Source organism: Mus pahari, chromosome 3 (assembly GCF_900095145.1).
Source record: "Mus pahari chromosome 3, PAHARI_EIJ_v1.1, whole genome shotgun sequence".
In the NCBI taxonomy this organism is placed as follows: Eukaryota; Metazoa; Chordata; class Mammalia; order Rodentia; family Muridae; genus Mus; species Mus pahari.
In genome coordinates this window covers 146,779,988-146,799,539 of record NC_034592.1, presented here as the reverse complement: position 1 = coordinate 146,799,539, position 19,552 = coordinate 146,779,988, and the positions used below count along the sequence as shown (strand labels likewise).

Here is a 19,552-nt window from a genome sequence, read left to right as displayed (position 1 = left end):
CACACACACACACACACACACACACACACACACACACACACCCACGAAGTGAGCCTCCTTCCCTGAGAACACCCAGCAGGGGCAGCTGTTGCCAGCTGTGTGCCTCTCAAGTCAGTTCCCTCTCCATCTCTCCACGCCTCCTTCTGACCTCCCTACAACATTCTCATTTACTAGCTTAGCATAGCCATTACCTTCCTGTCTACCTAGGGTAGTGGCTCACTCTCTTGTTGAAGGGGTTATGGTGGTGGTGGCAGCGGTATGAGCACGGGTTACAAATCATCCTGTCTGAGCTCTAATTCCTGCCCCATTTCTCACAGACTAGGGATCCTTAAGCCTCTAGGGTCATCTGTAAACAAACATAATACCTCATAGGACTGTTATGAGAAGAGAGTTACTTGTAAGGAGCTTAGCCCAGTATGAGGTCAGCCTCTGTTCAACAAGAGGCCAGTGCTTGGTGACTGTCCCTGCCTGGCAGCTCACCTGCTCCAAGACAGAACATAGCTTGTAACATAGAATTCCCTAGGGTTTTTTTTTTCCTTCTCTTTTAAATTAATATTCATGTATTCTTAATGCTCAGAGGTGGGGGTGGGGGTGGGGTTAACGAGCAGAAGCAAAGACAGAGTTCCCTGACTTCTATAATCCACAAGGAATCCACTATAGTGTCCTGCACTACCCTGGCAGGCATGTGATAGATGCTGCTGACGTCTGCCTAATAAAGAGAATGGAGGCAGGTTACAGGGCATGGTAAACAGAAGCTGTGAAGAGTTACTCCCTATCTTCAGGGCCTCATTTCCTCCCTAATCCTTCCCTAAGAGTTCTCAGGACAGACAGAAGCACTCCTTTCTCCCTCCCACCTATCCCATCTTCTAGCCTGGCTCACCATGCCCAAGTGACTGACTGGGCGGGCACCCCTAGCCCTTTCCCCAGATGCCACTGCCTTGTGCTACTCTGTTGGAGAAGGCCATGGTCAGGCCCACACAAGAAGCCTTAGTGAGCTTAAAGGAAATGCTCTGTCCCAAGTCCAGTCACTCCAGTGGCAGGGTGGGACTGCCAGGGAGCCTCGTGCAGCTCAGCTTGGAACTGGAAGCTTGGCTGACCAAGGGAGTGAAGAAAAGGGGCACAGAAAGAAAGAGGGAGAAAGGGAGGGGAGGGAGAAAGGGAGAGAGGGAGAGGGGGAGAGGGGGAGAGAGGAGGGGAGGAGGGGGAAGAATGGGGAGGGGGAGGAGGGAGGAAGAGGGGGAGGGATAAGCTAAGGTGGTGGATGATGGGTGAGCTCTTCTCAGTAGGAGGTCTCTGTAGGGGAGCACTCTCAGGTTACAGTCCTCTAGGAGAAGGAAGCTGCGGTCGCACACACTGGTCAACCCTCGGACTTACTTGGACCAGAGGAAGGCTTTGCCACGTCCCAAGGGTCTACAGAATTGGTCCTTGTCCACACTACACATACACTCAGAATTTCATTTCAGGATTTCCAGAGCTGACAACTGGCTGGCCTGACTTGCTTAGCAGGCAGCTTTCTGTAGGACCTTAGATGTCTCACATTCCTCCAACCTTCCAAGTGCAAATTCCATCCAGGCACCACAGCCAACAAGTACCAGTTACTGACCATCCAGGCACTATGGCTGAGGAGTAATAGTTATTGACTGCTCAGTCACTGCGGCTGAGGAGTACCAGTTTTCGCTCACAGTATGCTAGAAAGGGTAGCGTAGAATGGAAAACAATCAGGAGAGGAAGTTTCAGCTTGGGCTTGGGAAACAACTACAGTATGTGCCCAGGAACACTCCTGAAGGAAGAAGTCAGGAAGGCTGGGAGGTGGCTGAGTCAGAGCGAGGGGCAGAGTTCTATCCCCATGACACATGTAAGACAGCCATGGCGGCATGTTCATGTACTCCCAGTGCCAGGGAGGCGGAGACAGGCCTATGGTTGGTGCTTGCTGCCTAGCCAGCCTAGCTTTCTTGGTCAATTCCAACCCAGTGAGAGACCCCGTCTCAGAAAACACGGTGGCGGGCTAGAGAAGTCTCAGCAGTTAGGAGCACAGGCCTATCTGGTGGCCTACCTGTAACCCGCCACAGGGTCTCCACGGGCACCATATGCATGTGATGCACAGACATACATGCAGATAGAACATACGTGTAATACAATAGCACAGGTGGACAGACCTTGAGGAATGACACTTGCCGTAACATCTCGCTTCTGTATGCACCCACATACACAAAGCTGTCAGATTCTGAATTTGTTCTGAAGGTGCACACCAGATGTGGAAGAGAAGACCAGACCCTCAAAGGGCTGGACTGATGGAAAGAGGATGGATGTCACTGACATAGGGGACAGTGGGTGAGCACATCTGGGGTGGGACAGGGACTATGCCAAGTTCAGCAGTGGGGATTCTAGCCATCAAATGAAGAAAGCGGGTAGAGGAGGGCAGCTGTGTAAATGAATGTTGGGAGAGGCGATCAATCATACATGCAGGAGCAGCCAGCATGTGGGGGCATTTCTAGCTGACATGCTGGAGAAAAATTAGGCTGATTTCAAGCTCTTCTGACCTGGCTGTCATCCCCCACCACTTAGCTGCCACAAGTGCCACCAACCTACATTTTTCTTTTTTTTCTTCTTATGTAGCTCTGGCTGTCTTGAAACTATGTAATTGAGGCTAGCCTCAAACTCAAGAGATCTACCTGCTTCTGCCTCTCTAGTGCTCAGACAAAGGCACTGGCCAATATGCCCAGGCTTTGTTTTCTTCTGTGTTTTGAACACTGGGTCTACGTAGCCCAGCTGAGCCTTAAGCTCACAATCCTAACTGCAACCCTGAGTGCTGAGATCCAGCTCCTGGCCCAGCCACACTCATGCCCCTCACAGCCTGCTTATTTGCTACTTGGGGAGAAAGTGCAAAAGGAAATGTCTAGACTGAGCTGCTTTTGAGTCTGGACTAGCCCAGCACCATTCCCTCCTATGCCTGCATTCCTGTGCTGCTCAAAGACCCAAGTGGCCCAGCCAATAGTTGAGCCCAACCAGCTGCCTCAGGTCTACTGCTACACTCACACCAATAGACCTTCAGGGTGTCCCCACTTCCCTTTCTATCCTGGATCCCAGACCAGAATTCACTCCCATGCTTGCACTGCTGGACACTGGTGGTATGTCCTGAGATGGTAACATCCCGCTGAAGGTCCATGTAGCAAGCACTCGTGACAAGGGACGGTGCAAGGGTCTGTGGGAGGACAGAGGGCACCGATGGCACCCTGTCACGTCACAGCCTTCCCAGAGGAAGCAAGAGTGAGCAGGCAGTTAAGGGTGTGTGGCTGGTGAACAATGCATTTTTGTCAAACTGACAAGCTGGGGGAAATGTGGGCTAAGGGCGGGAAGAACAAGTTACCTGCGTACGCTGGAGAAGCTGGGGGTGGGAGGCTTACCGCTACGGACTTGTTGTACAGGGACCCAGAGTTCTCTGAAAGAGGTAGGCAAGGGTGGGCTCCGGAGCTAGTGCATGAGCTAGTGAGCGGTCTTTTAGCTTTCGAGACAGAGTTTCTCTGTGTAGCCCTGGCTGTCCTGGAACTTGCTCTATAGACCAGGCTGTCCTGGAACTCACAGAAATCCACCTGCCTCTGCCCCCAAGTGCTGGGATTAAAGAGGTGCAGCACCACTGCCTGGCTAAGGATTGGTCCTTAATACCAAACATTTCCAGGCACCACGGAGACTCCGCCATTCTGACACACTGTAGTTAGACACTCTGCTCTGCCTTTGCTAGTCGGATTTTCATGATCATAGGTTATATTTACAGAAAATCTCCCAGCCAAAACCAGAGTTGGGGAGTCATTACGAAAGGGGTGGGAGATATAAAGACCAGAAGGCATTTCTGTCCGGGGTGGGCCCACAGGCATCGCAGGCTTTAGCTGGGAACTCTTCCCAGGCCTTAGGGAGGAAGCCATGACCTAGGAAGGCAGCCACTTTATTACAGCAGCAAATTCAAAGACACCCTCCCCACACACATACACACACACACTACCACAGCTCTACTGCACCCATTACCTGGGCCATCAGAATGACCTGCAATGGCGGAAGCATCTCTAGCTGGCCAGTATACTGCAGCATGAGCCCCTTCTAGGTAGAAACGTGGCTGAAACAGGAAAGGAAGGAGAATGGGGTTTGGCTCAAGTCCACCACACTGGAAACCATGCCTTAGCCCAGACCAGGTCCAGGAGACTCAAAAGCTAACTCTGGAGACTCGGGGGTGGCAGAAAAAGTCCTGCCCTGCTCCCCGGGTTTGGGTGAGTGTGCAGCTGCAGTTGCCGGAGAAAGGGGGGGCTAGAGAGGGGGCACACCACGGGCACGCCGGATGAGGTTAGCCAGCCGCTTGGCCAGGCCGCCTGACTTGGGCTCTTCGATGTGGAAGGTTCGGGTGAGGAGATTGTAGAAGGAGCCATAGCACACGGCCACCACTGTGCATGTAAGGCAGATCACATTGTAGGGCATGCTGAAGTCCGGGGTGGGCAGGTTCACCAGCAAGGGCTCTGTGTAGAGTCGGACAAAGTAGCTGGAGCCATCAGACACCGGGAACCTAGGGATGGGAAGGGTTGCTGATTCAGAACTCCTGCCCCACCCTCCGTCTCCCTACTCTCCCCAGCTTGTGCTGCGGTCCTAGTGCTGACACCCAGTAAGGACCACCTCATCAGAGAGCGCATGCTCACCTGATCTGATCAAAGGAGAGGTCAGCATGGAAGCAAAGGGCCCGCCTTGTCTACTGTCTTCGTCTCAGCCTTAACGGCTCTCCTCAAAATATGTAACCTACTGCATGCTGCCACCACCACCTCCTCCACCACCACCTCCTCCTCCCATGGCTGTGAGCACCAGCAACAGGCCAGGTTGTCTATCAGGCGCTCTCTGAAGTCCCTGACACTAGGTAAGCCTTCCACTGATGTTAAGTTTGGTAGGTACGTGCAACTACTCTCACCTATTTGTCTTAGCCTTTTATACATCTTTACAAATGTCAAAGACCACTAGGATTTCAAGAGGGCTGGCTAAATCTCACACGACTGTGGAAGAGCAGAAGGGTGTGGTCACACTTACAAGGTGTTGAAGAGAGGGCTCCCTTCCCAGTCCACTGGTTTGGCTGCCACCATACTGGGCACCAGGGCGCTGAGGACAGATGGGCTGCAGAGAAGTAGACAAATGGGTGTGTTCTTCACTAGCTCTTCCCACCAAAGGGTAGGAGGTAGAAGCAGGGGTGGGGGGTCGGGTGGGGTTAGGGTGCAGTTTACTGAGGTAGATCCCACCTGACATAGAAGCCGTGGTTGGGGTCTGGTGTGTACTCTGTCCACTTGAGCAGGGCTCGTTCAAACTGGATGGAGACCTTGGTGACAGAGTTGGCTGGCAGCTGAATTAGCATCTCCAGGAGGTGGGGCTGCTGCCTGTCCTGAGCAGGTTGGTAGTGGATGTAACCTGGATGGAAGCAAGAGCCATCTAACTGTTTCTCAACTCAGACTATCTGCCTTAGGGCAAAAAAGGCAGTCAGGCTAGGGCAACAAGTGGGTTGTTTCCCAGGACACAGTCAAAAGAGGCTGCCATGGATACCGCAGCCCATCCGCCTTTTTTTTTTTTTTTTTTTTTAAATAAAGATTTATTTATTATATACACAGTGTTCTTCCTGCATATATGCCTGCATACCAGAAGAGGACACCAGATCTTATTACAGATGGTTGTGAGCCACCATGTGGGTGCTAGGAATTGAACTCAGGACCTCTGAAAGAGCAGTCAGTGCTCTCAACCTCTGAGCCATCTCTCTAGCCCCCATCCATCTTTACATCCCTAAAACTGTGGCGTCTTGGCTGGTGAGATGGCTCACAAAGACACCTGCCACCCAGCCTGACAACTTTGCTTGTTTCAATCCTTGGAACCCACATGGTGAAGAGAGTCATCTCCTGCAAGCTCTCCTTTGACCCCTGACATGTGCCTCAGAACAAACAACCCTCCACCAAACAAACAAATGATGAAATAATGAAATTTAAACTGGGGCAGCATGCCTCACTGTCTGATATAATACAAGAGGAAGTCTAGTCATTTGGGAATTCTTGCCAAAAATATAGGACATAAATCTAATCAGGTTTCTAAATCTAATACCAGCTTGCAAGAAATGCAGGGGTGAGGTACACATATTAAATAGCACCACAAGGACAAATCCAGAATGTCAAACACTCCTCACGTACATTATGTAACAGATGACCCAGTTTTAGCAAATAATACTTTCTTAAATGTATGAGAAAGCCATAAGAAAACCTGTTACTTTGTAAGTGAATTAAAAAATAAAATTAAGTCAGGATGTAGTGGCGTACACCTTTAATCCCCACACTTAGGAGGCAGGTGGATCTTCAGGGCCAGCCTGGTCTAAATAGTAAGTTCTAGAACAGCCAGGGCTACACAGAAAGACCCTGCCTCAAAAACCAAAGCAAATAAATACATGGATGGATGGATGGATGGATGGATGGATGGATGGATGGATGGATGGATGGACAGATGGATGGACAGAATCAACACCCAGAGCTGTGACCTGTTATAGGTGAGTGTTAACACTTACCAAGCGTGAGGTTCTGGGTTCAATCTCAAGCACAACTATGTTTTTCAGTAGTTCTTTTTAAAATGATTTAGTTTTTGTTTTACGTTTATGTATGTGTGTCTGTGAGTAGGTATGTGCACAAGAGTGCAGTACCCAAAGAAGCCAGAAAAGGAGATAGATCCTCTGGGGCTGGAGCTATGAGCAGCCTGATGTGGATGCGAGAAACCAAACTTAGTCAGCTCAAAGAGTGGTGAGTGCTCTTAGCCTGCTCAGCCGACTTTGCAGCCCCACCAGCAGCACCATTATTATTATTTTTTTTTTTAAAGGGAGAGAAAGGAGCTCAACAGAAGAACATTTGGCTTACATGTACAAGGCCCTGGGCTTGCCGTGCAGTAATGGCACACGCCTTTAATCCCAGCACTTGGGAGGCAGAGGCAGGCGGATTTCTGAGTTCGAGGCCAGCCTGGTCTACAGAGAGAGTTCCAGGTCAGGACAGCCAGGGCTAGACAGAGAAACCCTGTCTCAAAAAACCAAAAAATAAAAAAACAAACAAAACAAAAAAAGCCCAACTACAACAACAAAGGCCCTGGGCTCACCCCTCACCCACAGCAATGCCAGGGGGTTGGGAAGGCAGCACAGGAAATGCAGCATGTGAGTAATAACAGAACTGAATGAGCAGAACACAGGACCTGAAACTCCCTAAAAAATAAAGCCCACGTCCTTCAAGATGGACTGCAATGTGGGGGTGTAAGCCAAATAAGCCCTTTCCTCCCCAACTTGCTTTTGGTCACGGTGTTTCATCACAGCAATAGAAAACCTGATTAGGACAGAAGTTAGTACCAGGAGTGGGGTATTGCTCCGACACACATGACCATGTTTTAAAGAGGATTGTAAAAGGACTTTGGAAACTTGGGGTAGAAAAACCACTGAGTGTTGAGAGCCTGGTGAGCTGTTCTGCAGGAGCCTGGAGAATAAGAATGTCGGGAGTAGCACAGATGGCGGAGGACTGGCTTAGAAAGTTTCAAAGGGAAACGAAGACCCTACCTGGCCATCTGTGTGAAGAATCTGTGGACAACAATATTTGGTAGTATAAGAGTTAGTCACCTAGCTGGTGCTGGTTCTGAAGGCATGAAGGTGTCATGGGAGCACCTGAGGCTTGGCACTATGTGGTAGGATTGGAATCTCTGAAGAAAGCTCAAGGAAGTCTATTGGTAAAACTGCAGCCCAGTTCCAGAAGTTGGCCCCAGCGTTTCGGAGATGTCAGTACCATGGAATGACCACCAAGAACAGCAACAGCAGTGAGGTAGAGCCAAGGCCGCAGAGGGCAGAGTCAAAGAAGTGAGCCAAGCTCATCCAAGGAGCCCACACAACCACGCAGAGTCCCGACACCGGAGACCAAGCTGTGTGTATTGCTGGATTTGCCGACACTGGAGACCAAGCTGTGTGTATTGCTCGATTGGGTTTTACTTTGTTCAGACTGGGACTGTGCCGCGCCCTTCCCCTTGGAAGTGAGAAAGGATTTAGTTTTGATTTTATGGGATATGAGAGACTTGGACCTGTTTGGTTTTTTGAGACAGGGTTTCTCTGTGTAGCCCTGGCTATCCTGGAACTCACTCTGTAGACCAGGCTGACCTCAAACTTTAAAGGCATGTGCCACCACAGGCTGGCTGAGACTTTGGATTTTAAGACTTTGTGTATTTTGAAGACATGGATTCTTCCTTTCTTTTCTTTTCTTTTTTTTTTTAAATTTACTTTTTTGTTTTGTTGTTCAAGTCGGAGTTTCTCTGTGTAGTCTTGGCTGCCCTAGATCTAGCACTGTAGGCTAGTCTGGCCTCAAATTTACAGAGATCTGCTTGCTTATGCCTCTCCAGTGCTTGCATTAACACGTGCCACCATTGCCCAACTAAGGGATGGAAATTTTAAACATTTGAATTTTTAAAGACTGCGGAACCTTTAAAATCTGGAATGTTAATATTAATGTGTGATTTGGGGGAAGAACAAGAAAGGGAAGTTTATGATTAACAGTGATGTGTTTGTGTTATCGAGTCAACTTCTTTAATCTCCCAAGAAAGTGAAGAAACTACACACCCCACTTCTACCTCCCTCTCATCTTCCACAACCTGTTTCTCCTGGGCCAATCCACGGTCTCTCAGAGTCTTTGTCATGAAGTATAAGAAGATGCTTATGGGCTCAGGAGGAGACAATGAGGACAAACAAGGCTGCTGGTCCCAGAAGGTGCTAAGAATCAGCATGAGTATGTGTCCTAACTGTGGCTGCTTAGTAAGTTACTTCTGAATCAGACGCAGTGAAGCTTTCTGCTGCATTTTTGGAACCTGTTCCTAACCCCCTCTTTCCCACCTGCGCAGGCCTTCAGGTTTACTTTGGGAACTATTGAGAAGTGAGTCTGGAGGACCTAAAGTTGAGGTGAACTGAGGGGTGGGGGAGTGGGGGGTTTGGGGGGGGCTGTTAGCTCCTCACTTGGTTTATTCTCCTTGCCCTTGGAGGTAATGGTGAGCGTGTGCACATACAGCCGCAGGTACCAGGGCACAGCATCCAGCAGCAGCACGGGGAAGGCCCGGTAAGGATGGGAGTTGTATAGCAGAGTACTCAGCTCTCCCTTCTGCAGCCCGTAGCCACTCACGGACCGCTGTGCATGCAGGAAGGGCACTGGTAGGGCCTCTACGAAGGGAAAAACAAATCAACACTGCATTGCTCCTAACAGAGAGGCACTTCCCACCCCAGCTCCCTGGGTCATGCTCAGAGTCCCAGGTCAGGGAGGAGATGCAGAAAAGCTCTGGCACGAGCACCGGAAAGCCTGGGCTCTGGAGTCATCCATCCTCCCTCGCTTACAGAGATGATGACTAATACCAGGGCTCATGTGTCCAGCATGGCGTCCCCTCCTGCCATACCAGTACTCCAGGCTGCTCTTTCCTTTCCCTTGGTGACAGCACTCAGAAACGGAAGCTTCTCTTTTACAACACAGGAGTGGTAAATAAGACAGTATTACCTACTACTCTTATGTCTGCAGCATGGCATAAATCTAAAACAATTTGGTCAACTGAATGTACAAATGAACACTATTTTACATTACTATTATATCCCATCCACTAGGGACCACTAGGCCCCTGCTTTGTTTTAGACAGTAATGCCTAGTGGAGCTAGGAACTTACCCAGTCATAAGGCTTGGAAGATGTGGGTTTAGAACCAGGAACATATTAAGGCAGGGAGTTGGGTCTGAACCCCTATGAACTTGAGGAAAAAAAACATATCTGAGTCTGCTGCAAACCCCATGCCCATCAACTCACCATTATCTAGGGGTCTCTTCCATTTGAGCTGGATGTTGAGGTTTCGGGAGTTATTGATCGTGGCTGTGTCAAACAAGTCATAGATAGCATAGGTCTTCCTGGTGCCCAAAATGACATCCTGGTATGTGGAAGTTGGGGGAGGGCTCACCTCCAGTGTTTCATTATCCTAGCAACACAAGAGCAGCATTCAGAAGCAAGCAGAGGGGCAGGCTGATGTTGGGGAAGAAGGGTGTGTGTGTGTGTGTGGCTAGACACCTTGGTACCTGGCTATAGCCTGTGATGTCCACATAAACTAGGCTCTGAGACGCCAATGGACAGGCCTCTGTGAGAGTCCGGGAGAACATGCGGAAGAGGGACCAGTCTGAGAAGAAAGAACAGGGCTGAGCGAGGGCTAGGATAGGTGTGTCCATGCAGTCAGAGCAGGCTCTCGGCAGGGAGACAGAGATGAGGCGTCAGGACAGCTTACCTTTCTTCCCCTGTCCCGTGATGAAGGCATCAAAGACAACCGAAAGGGTCTGCCTCAGCTCCCAGGAGATGCTGGTACAATGAGCATTCTGTCATAGGGGCCGGATGGTCAGTCAGGGACCAGACTCTTATCTGACATGCAGCTCCAAGGACTGGCTCAGACAGACCCCCAACCTGTTTCTTCATGTCTTCACTTTGGCTGCCTTGCTACCGTTCCCCGGGGAGCACCTGACCCGGAGCCAGATCCCATGTCAACAGCTTTATGTACATCAGTTTGATGAAGCATTAAAACCCCCCTCAAAGTAGAATCTATTATTCTCATGTGACAGATGAAAGAATGAAGTTCAAGGAAATGAAATGATTTCCTCAAGGTCATGCCAGCTGGCGAGTGACTGAGCCAGCGCTGCATTCACAGGCTGCTGTTCCTGATTTTGTGCTCCATGAGGAAGATTTATTGAATGCTCCCCAGACGGCTGCTCAATTACCCTGGTGCAGAGCCAATGCCCACATACAGAGTATCACTCTAGCCACTCGCTACTCAGCTGGAATCAAGCACATTAACTTGCACTGCTCTCTGAGCCACGGATAACGACCATGACTTACTCTGCAGATAGGCCGGATGTGCACTGCCTGGGAGTGGTAACTGGTGTGGAACAAGCGGTCTGCCTTCAATAGCACTGAGAGACCAGCCTGGAGGAGATAGGAAAGCACACAGGGCTGGTCAGAACCCCACTTGACACAGGGGCACAGATTCCCTTAAATATACCCTGGCTGCCAGGCTGTGAGGGGCACATCTGCCCACTCCCTTCCCTCCACCCATCCTCACTCACCTTGGAACTACAGGGCAAGAGCTTCTTCCACGGTGTGAGGTTCTCGGTGCAGACAACCTCTCGAGGTAGCACAGCATAGCGCAGGAAGTAGTGATCAGTGTCTGAGGGAGACAGAGGTCTATGAAGAGAGTAGCTGGGTCCCGTCCCTCAGAAGCCACACTCGGAGATGTAGGTGACCTCACCCACCCACTGCTGTACCACTCTAGTACTACCGCCAAGTGGTCCCCTCCAGGTGGGACTCCAGGGAATAAGCAATGCAGAGACAGCGTCTTGGAAGCAACCTGCGACCTGTACACCCACCACATTTAGGATCTAGCCCCGCTGTGGAAGAGGAGCCCGAGGGGAAGGATGAAATGTAGAGGGTATAAGGAGGAAAGGCCCAGGGCTATCTCACCATTGGCCAGCCCCAGAGGTTTGAAGGAGGCCGTGGGAGTGACGGTATTGGTGGAGTCGATGAAGTTGAGGGATGCACAGAAGATCCCCGAGAGGACATTGCTGAGTTCCTTCCAAGACTTATCCACACTAGACAGAGACAAACCTACTTACTGGCCTGTGGTTCCAGCCTTGTAACCCCAAATCTTATGTGGCCTCCTTAATATAGCCACAGCTGACTGTCAAGTCTATGGTAGAAAGAAGCTGCATCTCAACCATGAGACAAGCCAGACGATGCTCAGGGATGCCCCTGCCTTGCCTTACCTCCATAGCGCCTTCTCTGGGCATCTCAGAAGCCCTGCAGGCCTTTGTTCAAGTGTCCATCTTGCCTGGGAACACTCTGCTCGTGGTTCTGTCGCCTTCAAAGTCCTACTCTGGTCTTATCCAGAGAGCCTTTTCTGCTCTCCTCAAGCACAGTCTGAAGTGTTGTGCTTCTGAGTGTCCAAGACCCCACTTAAGCCCCTTTTAGGTGATGGCTAGGCGGCAGCAGCACATCGCCCTAAACACCTGCCACATCTGGTGTGCGTAATACCAACCTACACAGCATTCCAAAACTTTAAAATTACCTGTTGATATTTACATGTCATTTGTTATGCAAAAATCTGATCTCTCTTGGAAGAGACAGTCTGAACTGTCATATGGTTACAAGCCATAGGAACTGAGTGGTGACTACTTCAGATTGTCACACAGACTCTTAGGTCTGCTACAAACCCTAACCCTCCCTATCAGGGCTCTAAACCTGGTAATGTCTGCATTACTGATCCTTGCAGGGTAGTTGAGAGGCAAACGAGACAGCCTTAAATTCCAGGGTTTCACCAATGCTTTAACCCCCTCTGTCATCGGTATTTTGTGGCCTATGCTGAGATAAGTTTGCAATCTCTGCATGGAAAAAATTCTACTCTAGGAAAGCCACAGCAGCTACTGGGAGATTTTCTGTAGTTCACAGACAACAGCTAGAAACTTGATTCTGCTTTAAAGTGAAACTCTTGTTTCATTTCACAAAGACCATCCTGTAGCCCACAGCTATCTCACAAATGTTTTGTTAGGCATGGGTATTGTTTTTTTAAAAAATACAAATGAATGTCTTTAAAAAAAAAACAAAAAAACCACATAGTCTGCCAATTATCTGTGGCCTTATATCCCAATAATAGGGACCAACCACCTGCTATTTGCCTCAAGAAATGCATGTAGTTCCTCAGACTTGGAAGTTTTCAGGAGAGGATGTTCACTCAATGATAATGTAATTTCTTCATGTGGTATGTGCATGCATACTGATGCAAATAGCTATGACGTCCAGAAGTCAACAATATATGTCTCTTTTATTCCCTCTGTACTTTGGTGTGTGTGTGGGGGGGGGAGTACTTCTGTCACTGAACTTGGAGGTCACTGGTTCAGGTATACTGGCTTCCAGCAAACCTGTTCCTCTTGTCTCTACCTCCTCAGTTATGGGCCTATAAGCCTGCAGCACCAACCCGACTTTTAATGCGGGTTCTGAAAAATGAAACCCTGGTCCTCAAGCTTGAGTAGCAAGCATTTCACTGACCCGGGGCATCGCTCCAACCCTAGTAATAACATTCCTTACTTCCAAAATCAGTTTTAACTAGGTGTGACCGCTACCCACTGGAGTAGTTGATTCCCAAGGCCAATGACAACACTTTGCCTGCCACACCCCCTCCCTGGCCTGTAACAGGGCATCAAGGTAGGAACTCACTCGGTGACAGTGTCTTGGAACCAGACCCAGAGCTCTGCACCCGACGGAGCCTGCAGGAAGGGTGGCCCCCAGTATCGCGTCCTCCAAAAGCCTTGCGTGAAGGACAGGTGGAGTTCCCGCAGGGAGTACTTGGAGATCAGCTGTCCCAGGGCTTTAGGGAAGAGCCTGTAATGGGACACTGAAGAAAGCAAGGCAGGTGAGCGGCGACCCAGGCCCCACCCCTGAGTGCTCTCTTTAGGAACTAAGCAAGGTGCTGCAGACATTTTCCTCGGGTCCTGAACTCACCTCTTTCCCGCTGCAGATCCGAATCCCAACGCGTGCGGAACTGGAATGTGGCGGCCACGTCGCCGGAAGGCAGGGGAGTGATAACGAGCTCCTCTCGCAGGCTGTCGCGTGGGCCCTCCGCGTGGCCACAGCAGCCCCGTCCCACCAGCAACAGCACCAGCAGCGGCAACGGCAACCCGAGCGGCATGGCAGCCGCCATACCTGCGGCCGCTTCCGCCTCCCAGCATCGCCCGCGCCCACCAAAGGCGGTCATCCAATTGGAAGCGCGGGTGAGAGAGGACTTCCGGCGCTGTCCCGGAAACCACTCCGAGGTGACCGGAGGGACGCGGAGGTCCGTCCACAAATCGTGGAGTTTTGCGGACCCGGCGTGAAGGGGTGTGGGCCTGTGGCGGGGAAGAGAGCTGGCTTGAGGTGCTTTCACCAGCTAGAAAGTGCTCGATATGCAGTGTGGCCATTCCGGTACCAAGTGCTGGTATTACAGGCGTGTGCTAGAACCGCCTAGTGTCTATTTTCTTGGCTCAAAACCTAGTCAGCAACGCTGAGGGCAGAGCTGTCCTACCCCCTCCCTGTGGTCTTAATAAAAGAATATAATAAAATAAATAAAAGTGTATGGCAAAATTGAAAGAATGAGCAGCTATTAATCACGTTTCTCCAACCATGTTAATTAATGCCACCATTAACATGTTGCTATGGGTACACACCAACAAGCCCACTCATCTATCTTAGCTTTGATGCCATCACGGAGTAAATTTCACACGCGGGTATTCTGCATTGTCAGAATTTAGTTTTGTTCAAAATTTTCTCACAAAATTACCTGGGTTTTAATATAATATTGTAACTCCAAATCTTACAGAGATATAGAACGTTCCTAAGAACTGGAGCTGGGGATGTAACTAACTCAGTGGCAGAGTGCCCAGTAGGCATGAGACCTTGGGTTCATACTCGCCATAGCAATGTGTATTGGGAGGGAAGCCCCAAACTTAAAGTCCCACCTAAAGTCCCAGAAAATGGTCTAATGCCTCTTTCCTGTCAACATCTACTTCCAGAACACATTCTAGAGGCAACCAGTGTTCTTGTAATAGATTAATCTGTTCTAGGACTAAATGTAAATGACAGCATAGTATGAGGTTTTGTGTGTTCTTTCCTGAAAGGAATGATTTTGAAACCACATTGTGGTTTGGAGACAGAGCCATAGCTTCATGGGAGTTGGCTCTACATCCTTTCCTCATCTCTAGGGACACAGTGCTGATTGGCCTCCTGTTCTCATGTGTATAAGGTTATTTACTGCTGTGCAGGGCAAACGTTGTGTGGGTAAGCCAGTTTCTCCATTGGAGACACTCCATGGGCAGAGGAGTGCTTAGTAGTTTTGGTTATCGTAGGCAAGGCTGATTACAGTCTGTACAAGTAGCTTTGCACACTTAGGTTTATAATGTCCCTTGGGAGACTATTTAGGAGTAGGATGGCTGCAGCAAAGAGGAAGTGCAAGCAACTGTCAGACCTTTCTCCAAAATCTGTCATTTAATTTTTCTATTAAAAACAGGAGCGTTTAAGGCCATCCTGATCTACATAGTGGGTTCTGGAACAACCAACACTGCACTGAGACTCTATCTCAAAACAAACGGACAAATAAAAACCTCAAACATCAACAAGAGCTCTGGTTGTACTGCATCCTGATTAAAATCTGGTGTTGTTAGGTTTGGGACGCAGTGATTCATAGGGCTAATTTGCATTTTCCTTACTAATGGTGTTGAGCACTGTTAATGTTCATTATCTATTCACTTATTGTTTCCTATGAACATTCTGCTATATATCTTCCGTACATCTCCTTTTAAAAACTTTATTATTGAGCTGTAGCTGTTTCCATATTAAGCTGATCTGGCTTTCCCACTTGCCCTCCAGGAAACACATTCATGAATGAGTTTGTGGACAGGCTCTTGATAAAGCGCAACTGTCTTTCTAGGAAGAGCCCAAACTTTGTAATTAGGATGGTCTACCAGGAAAGATTCTAACAAGAAATGAATTGTTAAAAAGATGACTTTAGTGGTTGAAGAGATGAAACAGTGGTTAAGCGCACTTACTGCTCATCCAAGTACCTGAGTTTGGTTCCCAGAACTTACACTGGATGGCTCACAACCACCTATAACTCCAGCTCCAGGAGAGCCAAAGCCTCTAGCCTCTGAGGGCGTTTGTGCCCATTTGCATGAACCAACACACAGGCACAATTTTAAAAGAATAAAATTGTTGAAAAGATTATTTCATTCTCCTGCACCCAGTGTTTCTGATTCCATTAGACATACAGGAATAAGGGAGAGATTAGATGTCAGGTAAGGGTATGGATCTCCGTACTGGCCTTTAATCTGTACAAGTATGAGCAACCTGAGAGTTTCTTTCCTCATCTATAAAAACCTATTTTCAGAGGGCTGGAGAGATGTTTCAGAGGTTGGAAACACTCAAGTCTCTGACACTGGGTGCCCCATAATTGCCTACCACTCCAGTTCTAGGGTCTCTTATGCCCTTGGGGCCCTATGGACATACATATACAAATAAAAGGAATTAAAGAAAAACTACTTTCAGAGTCATTAATATAATAAATTATGTATGTGTTGAAGATTAAGAGCCACATCTCTTCAAACAACCCTATCAGTTAAGTAGGATCATGTTCATGTAATAGATTTTTTTCTAAAAAAGTCCCAAACTAAAATTAAAGTGTGGAAACATAATTTAAGCTCACAATGAGTGACAGAACCAAGAACAATGGCTACATTACCAGGCTCCAAATACATTTTGACAAAGTAAGCCGCCATCATGATTATTCCAGCTTATGCTGTTTCCTCCTGAATTGTTCCCATCCTCTTGCTGTGAAACTTGCCCTCCTCCTCTTCCTCCTCCTCTTCCTCCTCCTCCTCCTCCTCCTCCTCCTGCTCCTCCTTCTCCTCCTCCTCCTGTAGCAGGCCACAGTCATCCATGCATGTGTACCATGGCCTTCTTCTTCTTCTTTTTTTTTTTTTTTAAAGATTTATTTATTTATTTTATGTATATGAGTACACTGTAGCTGTCTTCAAACACACCAGAAGAGGGCATCGGATCTCATTAGATGGTTGTGAGCCACCACATGGTTGCTGGGAATTGAACTCAGGACCTCTGAAAAAGCAGCCAGTGCTCCTAACCGCTGAGGCATCTCTCCAGCCCTACCATGGCCTTCATAATCTGCGGCATGTCTGCTCCTGAAAGAGCTATTGGCCAACTTGGTATTTTTGTTGTCTGTGCAAATGGCAGCACACTGCAGGTATAGTCAGTCATATCAGAATGAACAGATAAGACTCGGTGCCACACACAGACCTGCTGGCATCACATCGCCATGCTGTTTGTGGGACTCTGCACACCCGAGGACCGTCCCGGGTAGTTTTAGGGACTCTGCTGACCTGTGAGCCCTTCTGTTTCCCCTATAGAGCAATTCTTCCCTCTTCAGAGTCTATCAGGACATCTACCCAGCAAGCCTTGCACTGTGGCTTGGAAGCCTGAAAGCAGGGCTCTTTCATTTGGAGTTGGCTCTAAATCTGCATGTTGTCTCCATGGATACTGTGTGGTCTGAGGAAACAGTCAGCTGGGGATGGAGCCTCTGAAGGCTAAGCCAGGCCCCTGTGGCTTGGCAGAAGGAGAGATCATTGTCCCTACCAGGAAATGGTCTGGTGGTCCCACAGACCCTAGTCTTTTCCAGACAGAACTGGGACTCATGGTAGCTCAACTGGAGATTTCCCAGAGGCTCACAAACAATTCTAGTTCTCAAGAGTACTGTAGCTCCCTCCCCCAAGAAGGCTCCTGCCCTCAACTCCACAATCTTAGCATTGTGAGCTGGAGAAGGAAAAGAGTTATTGGAATGTTGAGGGTAACCAAGCAAGCACAGCTTGTCATCATTCACCCAGAAGGAAAGAGGGGTAGTCCTGAGAAACCCTGTCAGGAAGAGCCCATCAAGACGGAGGGAGAGCTTAGCTATGCTCAGGGGAGGTGGGCACAAGACAAGGACCATTATCTGGAACAGGATCAAATTACAAGAAATTTTAACATGACGCTGGGTCCCCGGCCCAACTTCATAAATGACCCCCAGCTTGGACCCAGAGACTTGGGGCAGAAGGTCTTTATGCTACAAGTTCCCAGAGACAGCAGAGAGCTGAAGGACACTCTCGCTTCCTTGGAGATCCCACAAACTTCTCAGTCTCCTTAGAAACAGTAACTGTAAAATGACTTCCTGGTTGGAAAAACCTGTAGCTGTGAGCAGCGCCAATCAGCCTGAGGGATGCTGGCTTAGGTCATTCATCCTGCGGGCATGTTGGATATGGGAGGGGGAGGTGGAATCTAATAACTTTTTAATGTGAATAATGAACTAGAAATTCTTAATGCTGGGTCCTAAAATGTCTTTCATTCAGCGTTCTCTGGGTGAATTCCCTCTTACAATGGCTTTCCTTCCCACCCATGCATCCATTAAAGCACGTGTGTTCACTTTCTCAGACTAATCCTTTTTACCCAGACTTCACACTTAGGGATCCAGGTCCTAGCTTACCACATTGTCTCGGATATTTCAAAAACACTCAAACTCAATACATCTAAACAAATTTATTACAATTTCAACCCACACCCTACAATCGTCCTGTAGCATGAGGTACCTGCAGTTGTCCTGTAGCATGAGGTACCTACAATCGTCCTGTAGCATGAGGTAGAAACAATACTACTGTACCTTAGTCCCTGTTCTTCCAAACTCACCTAATAAAAAGGTGTCCGCGTTTGCCTCTGAAGTCTTCTAAACCCTCCACCTTCCTACATCCCGCCACTCTGCCCCAACTCTTATCTCCTATTTTGATAAAAATGCAATCTTCTGGTTTCCGGGCACTTGATCCCTGTAATCAGCCTCAAGGGGCCTTCTAGCCATTCTCTCTTCCCCTAGCTTATTCCTACTTGTTATTCAGAACTCAGCTCCAATGTCACTTCCTCAAGAGAGACTCCCCGTGACCTCTCTGAATAGGCTGGCTGCTTCGCAGCACTAGTCATAGCTACAAATTTACATTTGGGCTCCACTACACTGAGCTCAGTGACAGAAGCGACTCTTTCCTGTCGATACTGTTTTTGTGTTTCACATTTGTTAAATACCAACATGCACTACTTATGGGACGAAATAATGCCAATTTGTTTATACCCTGCTTGAACCTGAGTAGGGAGAGATCACTTCAGCCTACTGGACCTGTTATGACTTCCATATGTTACTGTGTTCTTTGTTCATCTAGAGCCTGCCTTCTCCAGTACATTCTCTAAACTGCAGTCAGAACTACCTCTTAAACAAGCCAAGGCCAACCGATGAAGCAGTCTGTCTGCCTCCATCTTAGTCCTGAAGGTCGTCTGACAGTGAAGACCAACTAGGCTCGCTCACTCCTGTTTGTGATTAAACCTGCGTCTCAAGGATTGTGTTGTGCACCCGCTATAACCTTAACTATAAATGCATCTGTACGGCCTGTCCCAGGGGACAGCAACCATGCTTGTTTCAAAAAGTAATGACCGTTTTGGAACTCTACCTCTGTTTCTGAAGGTTGTAATGACTACTTGTTGATATGACTACCTTGTTAAGACCACCTTGTTCTGCTTCTGTAACCCTATTTTGCCTGCCAAATACCCCATTTGAAAATGACCTACCCCTAAGCTATAAAATCCGTATCTTCCCCATTTCCAATGTTGATCTCTTGAAGCCTGCCTTTAGGGAGACAGTCTGGGTACATAAAGAAGAAAAAGCTTGCTTTAATTAATGTGGTCATGATTTGGATTGATGGTCTTTCTCCTTGCATCTCTGGGGTTAACACATCATTTGTAACCTTTCATTATGCCCAGAAAAGTCCAAACCCTGTAACATGGCCTCCAACCACATAAACTGCTAAACAACTATTGTCCTCTTTCTCCTTAGGAAAATAAAAAAAACCCTCACAGTCAAGACAGTAGAGTG

At 48.5% G+C, this 19,552-nt stretch overlaps 1 protein-coding gene across 2 annotated transcripts; it reads right to left on the bottom strand.

Annotated features, from left to right (window-relative positions):
* Positions 1-3,655: 3,655 nt before the first annotated feature.
* On the bottom strand, positions 3,656-13,796 carry Pigt (phosphatidylinositol glycan anchor biosynthesis class T). Of its 2 annotated transcripts, XR_003843500.1 has the most exons (13): positions 13,570-13,796; positions 13,285-13,462; positions 11,536-11,663; positions 11,142-11,242; positions 10,915-11,001; positions 10,313-10,400; positions 10,110-10,207; positions 9,847-10,012; positions 9,020-9,220; positions 5,265-5,430; positions 5,059-5,142; positions 4,021-4,549; positions 3,658-3,923 (listed from the first exon to the last, which is right to left on the bottom strand). XR_003843500.1 is itself a non-coding variant. In XM_021192475.2 (12 exons), exons 1-12 carry the CDS (start codon positions 13,766-13,768, stop codon positions 4,297-4,299), a joined length of 1,749 nt encoding a protein of 582 aa, XP_021048134.1. In that variant the 5' UTR covers positions 13,769-13,796; the 3' UTR covers positions 3,656-4,296. The 2 variants fall into 2 exon arrangements, 1 of the variants encoding a protein (XP_021048134.1); XM_021192475.2 differs by having other exon boundaries at positions 3,656-4,549.
* Between the last annotated feature and the right edge of the window lie 5,756 nt (positions 13,797-19,552).

Excerpts from the sequence above, each read along its gene's own strand:
- Pigt (XM_021192475.2), bottom strand. The coding sequence starts at position 13,768 with ATGGCGGCTGCCATGCCGCTCGGGTTGCCGTTGCCGCTGCTGGTGCTG. Across the intron at positions 11,243-11,535 it reads ACCTCTGGGGCTGGCCAATG|ACACTGATCACTACTTCCTG; the intron begins GTGAGATAGCCC and ends TGTCTCCCTCAG. Across the intron at positions 10,013-10,109 it reads ACATCACAGGCTATAGCCAG|GATAATGAAACACTGGAGGT; the intron begins GTACCAAGGTGT and ends TTGTGTTGCTAG.